Source organism: Anolis sagrei, chromosome X (genome assembly GCF_037176765.1).
Source record: "Anolis sagrei isolate rAnoSag1 chromosome X, rAnoSag1.mat, whole genome shotgun sequence".
Classification (NCBI taxonomy): domain Eukaryota; kingdom Metazoa; phylum Chordata; class Lepidosauria; order Squamata; family Dactyloidae; genus Anolis; species Anolis sagrei.
In genome coordinates this window covers 54,612,449-54,630,192 of record NC_090034.1, presented here as the reverse complement: position 1 = coordinate 54,630,192, position 17,744 = coordinate 54,612,449, and the positions used below count along the sequence as shown (strand labels likewise).

The window sequence follows — 17,744 nt, the reverse complement described above, 5'->3', positions numbered from 1 at the left end:
CAGAAACTGGAAAAGAAAAACCAAGACTTGGATGTAAGAGTAACAGCAGCGGAAGTACAATTGGTAGCAAACACAGCAGAGATAAAACAATCTCAAAAAAGCCTTCAAAGAATGGACTTGAAGGTAATAAATTTAATGGACAGAGATAGAAGAATGAACATTCGAATAAGGAATTTCCCAGAAATAAATGGAGAAAATCCTGGGATGTTAAAAAGAGAAATAATGACATGGCTTAAACAGAATTCCGAAACAGACTGTGAAGAAGCCTGGTTTGAGAGAATCCATAGAGTGGGATTTAAAAAAACGACCTCTTTTCCTCGCGACATTTTGGTCAGATTTGGGAATTATTACTACAAAGACAAGATAATGAAAGCACTACGAAGACAAGCATCCTCACTAAAATACCAAGAGACACCGATACAGATTTTTCCAGATCTGTGCCCTGAAACTTTGGAGTGGCGGAAATCCATTCGCCAATGTACCACCATTTTACAAAGCCAGAAAATTCAGTACAACTGGGGTTACCCGGTTTTCTTGAGGTTTCGCTGGAGAAATAATAACTATAAAATTACGTCTCTAGATCAAGGTCTAGTATTGCTGAATGAACTGAATTTGACAAATGGGACAACAGATACAACACAGATAGAAAAGAAGGGAGGGGAGAAAGAGAAAGGGAAGCCAGATCTGGCGACTGGAAAAGAAGACTAATATGGACCAAGACAGGAATGAAAAAGACTGTGAGAAGGACTGACTAATCATTAGTATGAAATATGTAATCCTACTAGTTAAGGCAATATAAGAATACCCTGGGAGATATTGGAATGGGTGCACTCAGATGGAGGATGGGTCCTCTCCCCCCACCCCACAAAATGGTTTGGAGTAAACCAGGTTCAAGACAAGTAGTCTTTGAACATCGTGGGGTGAAAGGAATAGGGGGAGAAGAGCACTTCACAAAGGAAGGGAGGGAAGGGAGGAAGAGGGGGGGAAAGCAGTGGGGAGCACGAATTAGGGACCAGCCAAGTAAGAGGATAAGTAGAATGGTAAAGAAATGGGGGAACACCTGAGGATCGTATCTTTGAACTGTAAAGGTTTGGGCTCGATTTATAAAAGGAAAACCATTGCAGATTTGATTTATAAAGCTAAAGCTCATCTTGTATTCTTACAAGAGACACACCAATCCAAACCAAAGGTGAACGAGCTTAAGATGCGGGGATCTGTAACGTATATAAAATCATATGGAACATCTAAATCGAGAGGTGTGGCAATTATAATCCAAAATCAATGTGGTTTCAATAAAAAGGAAACAAAGATAGATGAGCAAGGAAGATATATTATCATACAAGGGACAATGGGGAATGAGGATTTCACTTTTGCTAATGTATATGCTCCAAACACTAACCAAGCGGAATTTTATGAAACAATATTTAAAGAAATAGAGGGAATACAAAAAGGGTATTTGATCATAGGAGGGGATTTCAATGGAATAATGGATGAGGAAATGGATAAATCCCACCACACAAAGAAAGGGAAAATGCAAAATAGAACAACTCTAAATAGAATAATAAGGAACAAAAATATGGTTGATATTTGGAGAACGTTAAGGGGGAATGAGAAAAGATTTACATTCCATTCGACAGCTCATCAAATGTTTTCTAGAATTGATTACTTTTTTGTTTCACAACAGGTACTACCCAAAGTTCTAGATACTAGAATAGGGGTAATAAGATGCTCAGACCATGCATTAATAAGCTTGGATCTCCAAATAAAGAAGGATTATCAAACATATAAATACTGGAAGATAGGAAATGCAGTATTAGAGAATAGTAAGATAGTGGGGAAAATAACCAAAGAATTAAGAGATATTTGGGAAATTAATGATAACAATCAATGCTCTTATGCAACTGTGTGGGATGCGATGAAAGCAGTATCAAGGGGCCTGTGCATAAAAGAAGCATGCAACCTAAGAAGAGAGCAAGAAGCAGAGAGAAAGAAGTTAGAATTAGAAATCCAAGAACTAGAAAAGAGATACATAAAGGAAAAAGATAAACAAAGTTATCTTAAAGCAATGGCCAAAAGGAAAGAATTGGATAAACATGACTTGGAAAAAGTACAGAGAGATTTAATATACACAAAAAGGGAATATTTTGAATATAGCAATCGGAACTCTAGGATGCTAGCTAAAGCAGCACAAGAGAAGAAGAATAAGAACACAATTGGAACTATAAAAGATAAGTGGGGTAGGGAAATTATATCAATGAAAGAAAAGCTAGCTGTCTTCCAAGAATTTTATCAAAAATTATATACAGCAGTGGATAACCCTAACAACAAAATAGAAGGGGTTATAGATAAATACTGGAAAATAAAATTACAGGAGATGGATAAAATGAGTATGGAACAATTAGTATCAGAAAAAGAGATAGGAGACGCTATAGATAAATTGAAAGGAGGGAAGACTCCTGGAATGGATGGCCTAGGACCGGAATATTATAAAAAATTTAAATCAATTTTAGTACCAAAATTAAAAGAACTATATAATAGGATAATGGAAGGAGAACAGATCCCTTCATCATGGCAGGAATCAAGGATCATATTAATTCTAAAAACAAATAAGGATCCTAAAGATCCTGGTTCATATAGACCTATTGCCCTTATAAATCAGGATGCTAAAATATTGACGGCAATAATGGCAAAGAGATTAAATAACTTTATATATAATTATATTAATAAAGATCAATGTGGATTTATTCCTGGTAGACAAATGTCAAACCCAGTGGGAAGAGTACTAAATGTGATTCATTCAATTAAGAAAAAGAATATTAAAGCAGGGATATTGGCCCTAGACATATTTAAAGCATTTGATTGTGTCTCATGGCCGGCATTAAAAAAAATATTAGAAAAATTTGGTTTAGGAGAGAGATTTAGAGGACTGATTGAGAGACTATATTCAACCAACTATGCAACTATACAAGTAAATGATGGCCTTACTGGGAAAATAAGATTGACTCGAGGAACAAGACAAGGATGCCCTCTCTCTCCTACCCTGTTCGCAATAGTCATAGAAATGCTAGCAAATATGATACGAGAGGATAAACATATAAAGGGGATAGGGAAGGAGGGAAGATACAAGATATGTTTATTTGCAGATGATACACTACTAACCTTCAGAAATCCATTAGAACAGATAAAAAGAATAGAAGCACATTTAACAGAGTTTGGAGAAATTACAGGCCTTAAAGTTAATTGGGATAAATCGGAAATCTTATTATTTAACCACACTAAAGATGAGGAAGTAAAATTAAGAGAAGGGAGATTGGGCAGATTAAAAATAAAGAACTCAATAAAGTATCTAGGAATTAATATTTCTAAAGAAATTGATAAATTAGAAGAGGAGAATCTAATCAAATTAAGGAAAAATGTGAAGGATACTCTGGCTAAATTTGCTAAGCTCAAATTGTCATGGTTTGGTAGAATAGCTCTAATAAAGATGAAAATTTTACCTAAAATAAACTTTTTGTTTAGGATGCTACCTATTAAAATCTCAGCCGGAGAAATTACAAAGTGGCAGAATATGATAAACACCTTCTGCAACGAGAACAAAAGAGTTAGAATTAACAAAGCAAAATGGTATAAACTACAAAAGAAGGGAGGTCTTGGGATACCAAACTTAAAACTATACTATATAGCAAACCAGTTAAGGTATATTGTTGAAGGGATTATGGGTCAAAAGGATTTAGAATGGTTAGAAGAAGAGAGTGAAGATATAGATATGAAACTAGAATATATTTTCTTTATAGGGAAAACTAGGAATCTAGACAAGAAATGGTATAACAAAATAGACAACCCTTTTCTAAAAAACATACTGGGAATATGGTCTAAATATGAAGAAAAATTAATACCATCGATATCCCCATTAACACCGGTGTTGATTACAAATAATTTCCCCATAAATCTCAAAAAGGAGTTGGAAAGTGAATTTAAGGGAAAAGGAATAACGAAATTAAAAGATTGGGAATCAAAGATGAAAAATATAGATGAGATAAAGGTCCAGTTATTAGGAGGGAACATTGGATGGTACAAAGTTCTACAACTTGAAAGATGGTTAAGGGAAATAAGAAAGAAATATAAAGGAGAGAGAGAACTTACCAAATTTGAAGAAATGATTAACCAAAGGGGAAGTAAGGAAGGAAAAGAAAGAACAAAAGGTATAACAAGTGATATCTACAAAATGCTGCTGGAAGGAGTCCAGGAGGAGGACCACCTTAAAAGAATGTGGGAGTTAGACTGTAATAAAGTAATAGACCCACAAAACTGGAAAGGAATGTGGAATATGCGTATTTTAAAAAATATGTCAATAAGAATAAAAGAGAACTATTACAAAGTGGTGTGGAGGTGGTACCTCACACCAATCAGATTAAATCAAATTGACAAGAAACATTCTAAGCAGTGCTGGAGGGGCTGTCAAGAAACTGGCACATATATACACATGTGGTGGTCTTGCAAATATGTTCAAAAATTTTGGGAAAATGTATTTCAAGAAATAAGAAAAATCACCCAAATAGAGATAACAGGAACACCGGAGATAGCACTGCTGTCATTTATTGACAATGTTAAAATACCAAAAGAACTAAAAGAATTAATTGCCAATCTGGTCACAGCAGCAAGATTATTAATAGCTAAAAAATGGAAAGAAGGAGGGGAGTGTCAATTGGAAGAGTGGTATAGGGAGATCTGGGACATCGCAATAAATGATAAACTGACAGGAAACATTAAGGTTAAAAGAGGATTATCAAAAAAAGATGATTTTGGGAAGATTTGGGGGAAATTGATAGAATATGTATATATAGAAGGTAAGGGGACCAAACCTGTAATAGAAACAACTGATTTTTGGGAATAAATATTGTAATTGGCTGGTCGGGGGTGAAGGGTTAGCACTGGGTGATTGGATGTATTGAAAAAAAATGTCCTTTGAAAAATAAAAAATAAAATGTTAAAAAAAAAAAAAGAGTATTGCAGCACATCCAAATACCTGGAAGTCACTCTGGACTGTGCTCTGACTTACAAGAAGCACTGCTTGAATATCAAGCAAAAAGTGGGTGCTAGAAATAATATCATATGGAAGCTGATTGGCGCAACCTGGCGATCACAACAAATACATCTGCCATTGCACTTTGCTACTCTGCTGATGAATACACATCCTCAGTGTGGAATACATCTCACTGCGTTAAAACAGTAGATGTGGCTCTTAATGAAACATGTTGCATTATCACTGGATGTCTACGTCCAACACCACTGAAGAAATTATACTGTTTAGCCGGTATCGCACCACCTGACATCTGTCTGGAAGTAGCAGCCTGTAATGAAAGGACCAGGGCAGTGACATCTCCAGCCCATCCTCTGTTCGGATATCAGCCAGCACACCAACTCCTTAAATCAAGAAATAGCTTCCTAAGATCTACAGAGATATTTGCAGTAACACCTCAGCAATCGAGAGTCCCAAAGTGGCAGGCTAAAACCCGGAATCTCAATCCATGGCTGCTAACAGATGAGAGACTGCCTCCTAGGCACACAGAAGGCAGGGCGACTTGGAAGGTGCTGAACAGACTGCACGCTGGCACCATGAGGTGCAGAGCCAATCTTAAGAAATGGGGCCACAAAGTGGAGTCCACGACATGCGAGTGTGGAGAAGAGCAGACCACAGACCACCTCCTGGCTACGGGCCTGCCAGAGGCACTCCAAGTGGCCAGCTTCTGATCAAAGGACATTCAGTATAATGCCAAGTTTTTAACATTGTTTGTGGGGTTTTTTAATGTTTTGTAATTGCATTCTCAATTAGCTTCTGACACGATAAATAGATCAAATAAGAGGGATTTTGAGGCCAAAATGGTGTCTTGTTTGGATTCCAAAAGGCCAAGGCAGCATCTACATTGTGGAATGAATGCAGTTTGAGACCACTTGAGCTGTCCTAGTTCAGTGCTATGGAGTTTATAACCTCTTTAGCCTACCCTATGTAAGGTTTGGGTGCTTCGCTGTACTACAACTCCCAGGATTTCCTTGGAAAGAATAGACAATAAGGAAGGGGCTAATGAATTGTTGGGTGAGTGGGCTTATATGAAACACAAGAAATCTGTTCAAAAGCACAAAAAGGGAGTCGTATCAAGATACAAAAGCAGGCTGGGAATAATAATAATTTTAAAAACAAAATAATATAATAATATATACTAGTACTGTAATATAATAAAACAACAATATAATTCAAGAAAATAACACTATCCATCTTCTTATCTATACACAAAATAAAAGTGAAAATATGTATGTGGCTGGGGTGTCCACTTCTGCTTCCACAAATAGCTATAGCTCCCACTACTCAGGAGACAACAATGGCCCTCACCCCAATGACATTGCAGGTGATAGTGAGCTATACTACTATACACTATCCCAGAATACTTGTAGGGTGTCAAAATACACAAAATAATCTATGTCAGGAAAAAATACTCAGGGAGCATAAAGCATATGATATTCAGTGTATACTTCAGTGTAATTCAAACATACAGTTGTAAGATCCCAATATATACAGGTTTCAGGGAAGCATATGCAATACAAACTCTTTTCAAATAAGGTGAGTAGACAATGAGTCATAAAGTCCACAATCCAATTTTCCTGACATAGATTATTTTGTGTATTTTGAAACCCTACAAGTATTCTGGGATAGTGTATAGTAGTATAGCCATATTAGTATGTATGACTGACCTGGTACATTTAGTTTTGATAAAGAAGACATTATGTATCTCACCAAAAACAGGTCAGTTATTGACCATGTACCAGCAGCTGAGTCCTCCCACTCCAGCAATTTGTTTTATGATTTAGAAAAATTGAAAAAAAGAAACATCCGTTTGGATCATTACGCCTCTACATTAGCTGATTACATAAAACATAACATGATCCTTAGAGGATTAAGGATATATAAACCACCCGGCATATTCAAAGAAGATAGGGATTTTCCACAGCAAATGTTCCTTGGACTTGATGGCATTATTAATCATGAAATCTAATAACAGTATGAAGGATGGAGAAACTAGAACAACTAATCTCATGGAGAACATTATGAAAGATACAACATCCTCTACCATGTTGGAGACTATTGACAAAAAGTGTAGTGATTTATACAACCAGGAGAAGGAATTTAAAATTTAAAAATTTGAAAGAGATCGCAATGAGTGTATAGCCATATTGGTATGGATGACTGGCTTGGTACATTTAGTTTTGATAAAGAAGACATTTTGTCTCTCACCAAAAACAGGTCACTTATTGACCATGTACCAGCAGCTGAGTCCTCTCAAACCAGCAATTTGTTTTATGATTTAGAAAAATGGAAACAAAGAAACATCCATCTCCATTAGCTGATTACATAAAACATTACATGATACTTAGAGGATTAAGTGTATATAAACCGGCATGTCCAAAGAAGATAGGGATTTTCTACAGCAATGGGTTAAGATTCTAAACAAATGCTCCTTGGACTTGATGGCATTATAAATCATGAAATCTAATGCTACTATTAAGGGTGGAGAAACTAGAACAACTAATCTCATGGAGAACCTTATGAAAGATACAACATCCTCTACCATGTTGGAGACTATTGACAAAAAATGTAGTGATTTATACAACCAGGTGAAGAAATTAAAAATTAAAAAAATTGAAAGAGATTGTAATGGTTATGAGTCCAATCGAGTCTACCCATGGCTATTGGATAAAGAGCAAGTCCCCTCTAGGAGAAAGGTTCGGTTCCATCCTCAATTCACAGACTCCTCTACAGAGGAAGACCCACAGAGAACAACTCTGAAGTCTCTGAAGTCTCTGATTCACCTCCCTTAAGAAGATCCAGTAGACAAGGAATATGAATTGACCATCTTCCTCGTCGTCTTCTACTACTATTTTTTTTCCAAGGGGCCAAAACCGGAGACGCCGGACCTGATTGTTAATTTATCTGATTACAAGTTATCTGATTTAGAAAGGTCAGTAGTTAATAAAGGTTTATCATTTGTGCCCACCCCAAAATTTCATGCATTCCAAGCACGCATTGACTTACTCAAATTATTTAGAAGTATTCGTTTTCTCAAACAGAACATCTAACACAACAATAGAATCCTTCAAACCCAAAATTACTTTCTGCCCCTCCACAGACAATATACATATCAAATGCTTTGAAAAAGTGGTAGAGAGGGACTTTAACATGCTAATCGCCCACAGACAACCATTCCACTCCAGTCTGTCTAACCTAGAAAGAACCACACTGGTCGAAACTGAGTAACCTTAAAGAAATAGTTTGGAAACCTGCAGATAAAGCGGGAGCCATAGTATTATTTAACAAAAAAGATTACATCAAGGAAGTCAATCTTCAGTTATCAAATAATAATTTTTACAAACCTGTTTCAATAGACCCCACAAAACATATTCAGTCCCTTATTAGAGTTGTATGTCAAGAGGGATTATCTATGGGATATATCTCTTTGTCTACCTACAAATTTCTAAAGAATGATTTCCCTAGGATTCCAATCTTTTATATTCTTCCTAAGATTCATAAAGGCATCTCCCCACCCAGGTTGACTCATTACTGTTATATTTGTATGTTGTTGCTTGTTGCGACCTTGGCCTTTGTAAGCTGCATCGAGTCCTTCGGGAGATTTTGCGGGGTATAAATAAAGTTAATAAATTATTTCTGGTTCATCTTCACTATTGGAACCAGCTGCTAAATACCTGAACTTTTTTGCCAACCTTTTGTCCCCCTCTGCGACTCCTACATCAAAGATACAAAGCACTTTATTAACATTATAGAAAATCTCAAAATAGAAGAGGATAATGTTTTGGTAACTATTGATGTCACTTCACTTTATACTAACATTCAATGAGATGAGGCCTGCACCACCATAGAAAATGTCCTCCATAACAGAACCAAGTTGCATCCACCCACACATTTCCTGATGGACCTCTTAGACATAGTTTTGGAGAAAAATTATTTCCATTTTCAAAATCAATCTTACTTTCAGGTCTGTGGTGTGGCAATGGGAAGTCCATTGGCCCCCTGTTGCTAAGTTATTTATGGTTAATTTAGAGAATACCATTTTGTTAAATCCATCCATAAATATCTATTACACTAACATTGTATATTATGGCCGATTCATTGATGAAATATTCATGGTATTCAAAACAAACGAAGCCGCAGTGGGATTCTCAAATTGGATTAATACTATACATCCATCCATTAAGTTTACTAGCCATCTTAACTCATCACATATTAATTTTTTGGATGTTACGGTATACAAATATCAAAATAAACACCTAGTTAAGAACTTTTGAAAACCCTCCGACAAAAATTCTTATCTTCATTATAATAGCTTTCACCACTTCCGTTTAAAAACCAATCTTCCTTTTTCACAATTACTCAGACTTAAGCGTAACTCAAGCACCAAGGAACACTTTACTCAGGAAAGTACTACTTTAAGCCATGAATTCAGAAGCAGAGGTTATGCTAAACATGTCATAAGAAAAGCATTAGATAAGACTGACAAAATAGATAGAACCACCTTACTGAAAGAATATTCCAAATCTACCAAAAATCAAATCATTTGGACTCAAGAAGTATCACACTACTCCAAACACATCACCTGAATTATCCAAAAGCACTGGCATCATCTACAGGATATTCCTGGTTGTGAAAGATTACCCATTTTTGGCAATAGACGTACTAAAAATATAAGAGATTTCTTAATTCATACTGACTTAACTACTCCCACCATTATACCCCAAAGCACCTTGAGAGGCCACTACCCCTGTGGACATTGTAAATGCTGCTCACAATCCTGGAAGACCAAGGAGGTCTTTAACTATAGAAACAAAGTGGGCACTACACTGAAACATTTCTCCACATGCAACAGTAGCAATGCCATTTACCTTTGGCATGTGATTGTGATCTATGGTATGTTGGTAAAACGAGTAGACCCCTAAGAATCAGAATCTCAGAACATAAATCCAGAATTAAATGTCTTTCTACCAAATCCTCTTTATACTCACACTTTACACAATGTAATCACTTACCTAATTCTTTTAAATTTTGTGCTCTGGAATGTATTACTCCAAAACCTCATATGGACTTGGAAAAACTATTATCCCTTAGGGAAATGTACTGGATCTTTAAGTTTAAAACCTTTTCTCCTCAGGGACTTAATGAGTCACTTAACTTTAGCGGTTTCCTCTAAGTTCCTCTATACTCTATATAAGATTGCGGAAGGATCTTTAACATTACTCGCAATTTGAATCACCTTCAGCAGAGCCACTCTATGTAAAACTTCAGGCACTATGTAAGTAACTATCTCTTTTGTATGGGTTATCTTCACTTTTTAAAATTTGCTGGTAATTGCTTGTTATTCTATGTTTTGTTATAGACATGAGTCAATATCACTGTGTTATTAACTCCTGAAGAAGGGGAATTTATCCCCAAAACAGGGTATATAATATTACCCAGGCATCCCTGTAGGATTTTCCCTATGAAGATTTCTCTTGAGAGCTAATCTCCATCATCATTTGGATACTACTGCCATTTGAACTCTCTTCTGGATTGTGGACTTTATGACTCACTGTCTTCTCACCTTATTTGAAAAGAGTTTGTATTGCATATGCTTCCCTGAAACCTGTATATATTGGGATCTTACAACTGTATGTCTGAGAGCGGTTGCTCCTTTATAATTTACTTTATAAGACTGTATTACATGGATTATGCTTGAGAGCAGTTGCTCCTTTCCATTTCACTCTATGTGAATACAGGAAATAATAATAATAATATTTATTTATTTGATCAGTCATAGGACCACTTCAAAATAAAAATAAAATAAAACAAAATAAAATAAAATAAAACACTATGTGAATACATTGAATTATACTGAGGTATACACTGAATATCATATGCTTTATGCTCCCTGAGTAATTATTCCTGACATAGATTATTTTGTGTATTTTGACAGGTTATAGTGAACGCCATGAACATGTCCAAGAGCCCTGCCAATGTCGTCCACCAACACCACACTGCCCACCACCCAAGTGAAGGCTTTCATACAGGACCATTTCATCCTAGATTTTCTGTTTTTCCTCCACCACAGACACCCCAGTGTTTCTGACTCCATTGGTGTGGAATTTGCATGACCCTGCCCACTGCCTCTCCCTTAATTAACCCTTTCCTACTCCTTTCTATGGCACACAGAAAACAGAGGAATTGATCAGCAAGGGAACATACAAGAGAGGCTGGGGGACATTCACCATGATTTATAGGAGTTGTAGGTACTGAGATGTATAGTTCGCCTGCAATTTAAGAGCATTCTGAACTGCAACGATGGACCTGGAACACGCAGAACCCCCATGACCAACAAAACATACTGGAGGTCTTTGAAGGGATTTATAGGAGTTGTAGTTCACCTACATCCAGAGAGCACTATGAACCCAAACACTGATGGATCTGTACCAAACTTGGCACACATACCCAAAATGTTGAAATTTGATTACTGGAGGGGTTTTTTGGGGGGCGGGGTGGGGGGGGGGAGAACCAACCTTCCTTTCTGGGAGTTGTACTTCACCCACAACCAGAGAAACTGTGACCTCCACTGATGGACCTGGACCAAACTTGGCACACAGAACCCCCATGACCAATTGAACCTACTGGAGGGGTTTGAGGGGACTGACTCACTATAGTGGGAGTTGTAGTTTACCCTACAGCCAGAGAGCACACTGAACCCCACCGATGATGCCTCTAAAGCAAATTTGTCCAACATAACAAACTTTAAGTACTGGTGGAGTTTCTCAGGGTGAGCCTGGCATCATGTGAGTTGTAGTTCACCCACAATCTTATGCATTTTGTACAATTAAAAACTGACTTTTTCAAATAACCCAGGCAACACTGGGTCCCAATATTAGTAATAATAATAGTCTAAAAGGCCATCTGTCTAGAGGATTTTGATTGTGTTCTCCTGTCTGGCAGAAGAGTGTTGAACTAATCATCCATGGGGTCTCTCCCAGCATTATGATTCAATGATTCTATACCCCTATTTCTCCATTTAACCTGCTGTCTATGAGGATGGATGCCCATCTGTCGAGAGGGATCAGATGATGTGAAATCCCAATTACGTTGATTATACGAACCTGCATCCCTGCTCAGTAGGGATGACCAGCGTCCTTGGGCCGCTTCAACTGGACTTTTAACCTTTTCATGCCAATCTGGAACCCGTTCATCGCTTGGATGGCAGTCTGGGCACTGGAGGGGTTGTCGAAACTCACAAAACCTACAACGGAGAGAAAGAAAAGCAGGGAGAAGATCAGGGAGGCTTTTAACACAAGCGGGATGAACTCCCGTAGTAAATTCCTTGCATAAAGGGAACAACGTCCTTCCTCTGCGGATCCACTCACCAAAACATTTACTCTGGTTCGTGGCTCGGTCCATGAACACTTTGGAGGAGATGATGTTCCCAAAGGGAAGGAACATCTGCATCAGCTCGTTGTCGCCAAACTCTTGCGGGAGGTGATAGATGAAGAGGTTGCAGCCTTCCGGACCTGAGCAATAAAGAGTTAGAGTTGAGTGTATTAAAGTCTGAGTCTGAGGAGAGCCAACAGTTTGATGCTGTGGCGAAAAAGCCAATACGAGTAAAGGTTGCATCAGTAGGAGGACAGTGTCTCAGTCTAGGGAAGCACCTGACCTTCTCGTTGTTGTTGCTGCTGCTGCTGTTGCTGAATAATGGGAAGAGGTTGAGGGATGGCCTGAGCTACCGGGGTGATGGTTGTCGTCGGGTAGACAGCTGCAAGGAAGAGACGGGGAAACGGCCAAGCTTTAGTCCGGACCTAAAGGGGCGAGCCAAGGACATGAAGACGATCCCTTCCAAAGAGGGGAGGTTCGGACTACAACCTGAAGCACAAGAGTGGCGAAGGTACCTGCATATTGCTGGACTCCAGTAAAGGCGGGATGGAGCGCCTCTCCTACCGACGGATTCTGAGCTAAAAAAAAAGGAGAAGTGCATTGAGGAAATGCTTCATCATCATCATCATCATCACCATCACCATTATCATCAGCATCAGCATCAGCATCAGCATCTCAGTGGGAGAAGATGAGAAAAAGGAGAATGTCACTCATCCAAACCCCACTGAGTTTGGAGCACATTAAAGAAAAACATAGTAAGAATAAGAATAAGAATAAAACATCAATACTGATATGTAACACAACTAAATCTAAAACCAATGCACTCACCTAAGACGTAAACATGGATTAAGTACACAACTACTGAAGCTATTCTCTTTTGAGAGAGAAAAGTGGTATATTAAAAATTATAATTAATATTCATTATTATTATTATTAAAATATTATTCTAGAAAGTACACACTCATTGTCTGTTGGTTCTTACTCCCTATTACCCCACTCCTTATACTAATAAGCATAGGTTAAACACAGAATTATTGAACCTAAGATTTAAAAAATGGTATACAATCTATACCCATAATAAAAATGATAATATGCATATATGTGTGTGGCAACACCAGGTACCCAAGCTAGTTGTTAATAAAAATAATTTTACAAAGCTCATACCTATTGTCTGTCATGATCCTTGTCTCCCCTTAGATAACGCTAGATAACTACACTAGATAACCCTACACTAGATAACACTAGATAACCCTTTCACAACTTCCCTCTGATTCATAATTCCCAAACCAGCTGTGTTGGACTTCAGCTCCCAGAAGCCTCAGGTGCCTGAGCCAACGGTCAGGGATGCTGGGAGTTGAATTCCCCTGCTCTGATTCATAGACGGTGCTGTAAGAAGGTGAAGAAACGACACCTCTGAGCCCTTCCTTTGGCAGTCGAACAGAGTTGTCAGAATGAGAATGATGGCATCCATAGTCCAAAATGGTCACTTGCCCCCGTTACCTGTGCAGGGCACCAGCCCATTGGCATAGACAGCCTCCAGGCTGGGATGGTGGCTGCTGGGAATGGGGACCACGCCAGCAAAGCTGTTGGTGAGGGGGGCCACCAGCCCTGGAACGGCAGTGCTGCCCAGCAGGGAGGGTGAATGTAAACCTAAAGGGATGAAAAGGAGCTCATGTTATGGGTTTGTTTGGTTTTTGCTTCTCACCCCCCCCCCCCCACCCCATAAAATCAAGGAATGGCTAGTGACTGTTGGGCAAGTGGGCTTATTAACAAAAGACCCTCCTCATAAATCTACAGCAGAGTAACCTATGAGTAGCAGCATGACCCAGCACCAGTAGCCCCAAGTGATAAGAAGAACAAAAACACACCATGTTATCCCTTCCATAGGAGGCTCTTCTTTGTAGTGAAATAATATGGCTGCACTAATTACAAGGTTTCAATAACACAAACAAACAAACAAACACACAGTAGCTTTACACGCAGCGGCCTTCACACTGAAGCTTTCTCACACAAGGCTTCTCTCACACTCCTCAGGACGACGCCATCTTTGGCCCACTGACTCTAACAGGCTTCAGCCTACTCACTCCACTCAGGGTGACACTAGCTTGGCACATTGACTCTAACAGGCTTCGGCCTACTCACTCTCCTCAGGAAGACACTAGGTTTGGCCCACTGACTCTAACAGGCTTCGGCCTACTCACTCTCCTCAGGAAGACACTAGGTTTGGCCCACTGACTCTAACAGGCTTCGGCCTACTCACTCTCCTCAGGAAGACACTAGGTTTGGCCCACTGACTCAACAGGCTTCGGCCTACTCACTCTCCTCAGGAAGACACTAGGTTTGGCCCACTGACTCTAACAGGCTTCGGCCTACTCACTCTCCTCAGGAAGACACTAGGTTTGGCCCACTGACTCTAACAGGCTTCGGCCTACTCACTCTCCTCAGGAAGACACTAGCTTTGGCCCACTGACTCTAACAGGTTTTGGCCTACTCACTCTCCTCAGGGTGACACTAGCTTTGGCCCAATGACTCTAACAGGCTTCGGCCTACTCACTCTCCTCAGGGTGACACTAGCTTTGGCCCACTGACTCTAACAGGTTTTGGCCTACTCACTCTCCTCAGGACGGCATGAGTTTTGGCCCACTGACTCTAACAGGCTTCGGCCTACTCACTCTCCTCAGGATGACATTAGCTTTGGCCCAATGACTCCAACAGCCTTCGGCCTACTCACTCTTTTCAGGGTGACACTAGCTTTGGCCCAATGACTCTAACAGCCTTCGGCCTACTCACTCTCCTTCGGGTGACACTAGCTTTGGCCCACTGACTAACAGGTTTTGGCCTACTCACTCTCCTCAGGACGACATTAGCTTTGGCTCAATGACTCTAACAGCCTTCGGCCTACTCACTCTCCTCAGGGTGACACTAGGTTTGGCCCAATGACTCTAACAGGCTTCGGCTTACTCTCTCTTCTCAGGACGACACTAGCTTTGGCCCAATGACTCTAACAGCCTTCGGCCTACTCACTCTCTTCAGGGTGACACTAGCTTTGGCCCAATGACTCTAACAGCCTTCGGCCTACTCACTCTCCTCCGGGTGACACTAGCTTTGGCCCACTGACTAACAGGTTTTGGCCTACTCACTCTCCTCAGGACGACATTAGATTTGGCCCAATGACTCTAACAGCCTTCGGCCTACTCACTCTCCTCAGGGTGACACTAGCTTTGGCCCAATGACTCTAACAGCCTTCGGCCTACTCACTCTCTTCAGGGTGACACTAGCTTTGGCCCAATGACTCCAACAGGCTTCAGCCTACTAACTCTTTCAGTGCTTAATACCCAGTCAATTTTTAATATTTCTGACAGTGACATCATCTGATCCCACCCGATAAATGGCCAGGCAGCATATTTGACTTTTTAACAGCTCTTTCTATTAGGAAGCTCCTAACGTTTAGGCAGAATCTCTGACATTTGGATCCATAGATCTATATATCATAGTCTCTAGACTAGACAACAAGCTTTCCCCCTTCCTCAATGGGGCATCCTTCCAGGTATTCAAACATGGCTCTCATGGCCCCTTCTTTCAGCCTTCTCTTCCCAGAGCTAAAATCCCCAGATCCTTAAGTCATTCCTTAAGTCACGGGGGGACGACTTCCCTCGGACACTAGACTCCTATAAATGCAACCTGGAATCACATTAGTGCGCCTCACTACTGCATCATGCTATTGGCTCCTGGTCTTCTGAGACCTCTAGATCCTTTTAAGTCAAATATCCAAACATTAACCTAGAATCGTATTGGCCTTTTTAGCTACAGCATCACACTGTTGGCTCCTGTTCAGCTTGTGGTCCCCTAAGACTCCTTGGACTGTTTTCAAGCCAGGTTTCACCCATCTTATATGTATGAAAAAGTGATATGTAAATATAATAATAATAAAGTGGTATATAAATCTATCTATCTACCTATCTTCTATCTATACACATAATAAAAGTGAAAATATGTATATGTGTGTGGCTGGGGTGTCCACTTACACAGACAAGCTCCTGCCTCCACAAATGGCTATAGCTCCCACTTCTCAGGAGACACCTCCAATGGCCCTCCCTCCAATGACATTGCAGGTTATAGTGAGCGCCATGAACATGTTCAAGAGCCCTGCCAATGTCCTCCACCAACACCTCACTGCCCTCCACTCAAGTGGATGCTTTCATACGGGGACAATTTCCTCCTAGATTTCATGTGTTTCCTCCACCACAGACATCCCAGTGTTGCTGAGACTCTCCATTGGGGTTGAATTTGCATGATCCCATCCACTGTCTCCCCCTTAACCCTTCCCTATTATTTTCTATGGCACACAGCAAACAGGAATTGATGAGCAACAGAACATACTAGAGAGGTTTGGGGAGAATTCACCATAATTTATAAGAGTATAGTTCACCTGCGATGTATAGTTCACCTGCAACCAATGATGGATCTAGAACTAACTTGGCACACAGAACCCCCACAACCAATAAAACATACTGGAGGTATTTGTAGGGATTTATAGGAATTGTAGTTCACCGACATCCAGAGTGCACTATAAACCCAAACAATAATAATAATAATAATAATAATAATAATACTTTATTTATATACCGCTCCATCTCCCTGAGGGGACTCAGAGCGGTTCCCAAGTAATATCACAAAACATGCAGAGTAAAAACAACATAATCATAAGATTATCAAACAAAATATAAGCATAAAAATTGCCGCCATAACACACATATATTAAAAGTAATCCTGCCTGTTCAAGGCAATTAAAAATTTAAAAGGCTAGGCCAAGATTTGTGCAAGCCCAAAAATTCTAGGGGGCCCGGGAATTAAGTGCAATGCTATGGCAGGCAACAATAATATTAGGTCTGTGGCTGTCCATTCCAGGGCCAATTAGAGGAAAGAATCTGGGTAACTGGTAGGAAGAATAAGGCCGTAGTGGGGCTGAGTTAGAACTGGTCCTTTTCAAAGGCTTGTTGAAACTACCAGGTCTTTAAGCTCTTACAAACAGAGGGGAGGGATGGGGCCTGTCTTTTTTCCCTTGGAAAGGCGTTCTAGAGACAGGGGGCCACCACTGAGAAGGCCCTCTCTCTCGTTCCCACCAACTGTGCGTGAGGCAGTAGTGGGACCGAGAGGAAGGCCTCCCCAGAAGATCTTAGAGCTCGCGCTGGTTCATAGAAGGAGATGCGATCGCGGAGATAGGCGGGGCCCGAACCGTTTAGGGCTTTATAGGTCATGACCTGCACCTTGAATTTGCTCCCCAGGACAACAC

General features: G+C 39.9%; 1 protein-coding gene across 4 annotated transcripts in view; it reads right to left on the bottom strand.

Moving 5' to 3' along the window:
• The window catches only part of CELF5 (CUGBP Elav-like family member 5), a 66,056-nt gene that overhangs the window by 8,286 nt on the left and 40,026 nt on the right, over positions 1-17,744 (bottom strand). For all 4 annotated transcript variants that reach the window (XM_060784989.2, XM_060784990.2, XM_060784991.2 and 1 more), the window contains exons 8-12: positions 13,952-14,101; positions 12,967-13,029; positions 12,735-12,833; positions 12,448-12,591; positions 12,184-12,323 (exon numbers count right to left, since the gene is read on the bottom strand). In XM_060784989.2, the coding sequence (XP_060640972.2) occupies positions 12,196-12,323; positions 12,448-12,591; positions 12,735-12,833; positions 12,967-13,029; positions 13,952-14,101 (584 nt within the window). In that variant the 3' untranslated portion in view covers positions 12,184-12,195. The remainder of the gene's footprint in view (positions 1-12,183; positions 12,324-12,447; positions 12,592-12,734; positions 12,834-12,966; positions 13,030-13,951; positions 14,102-17,744) is intronic.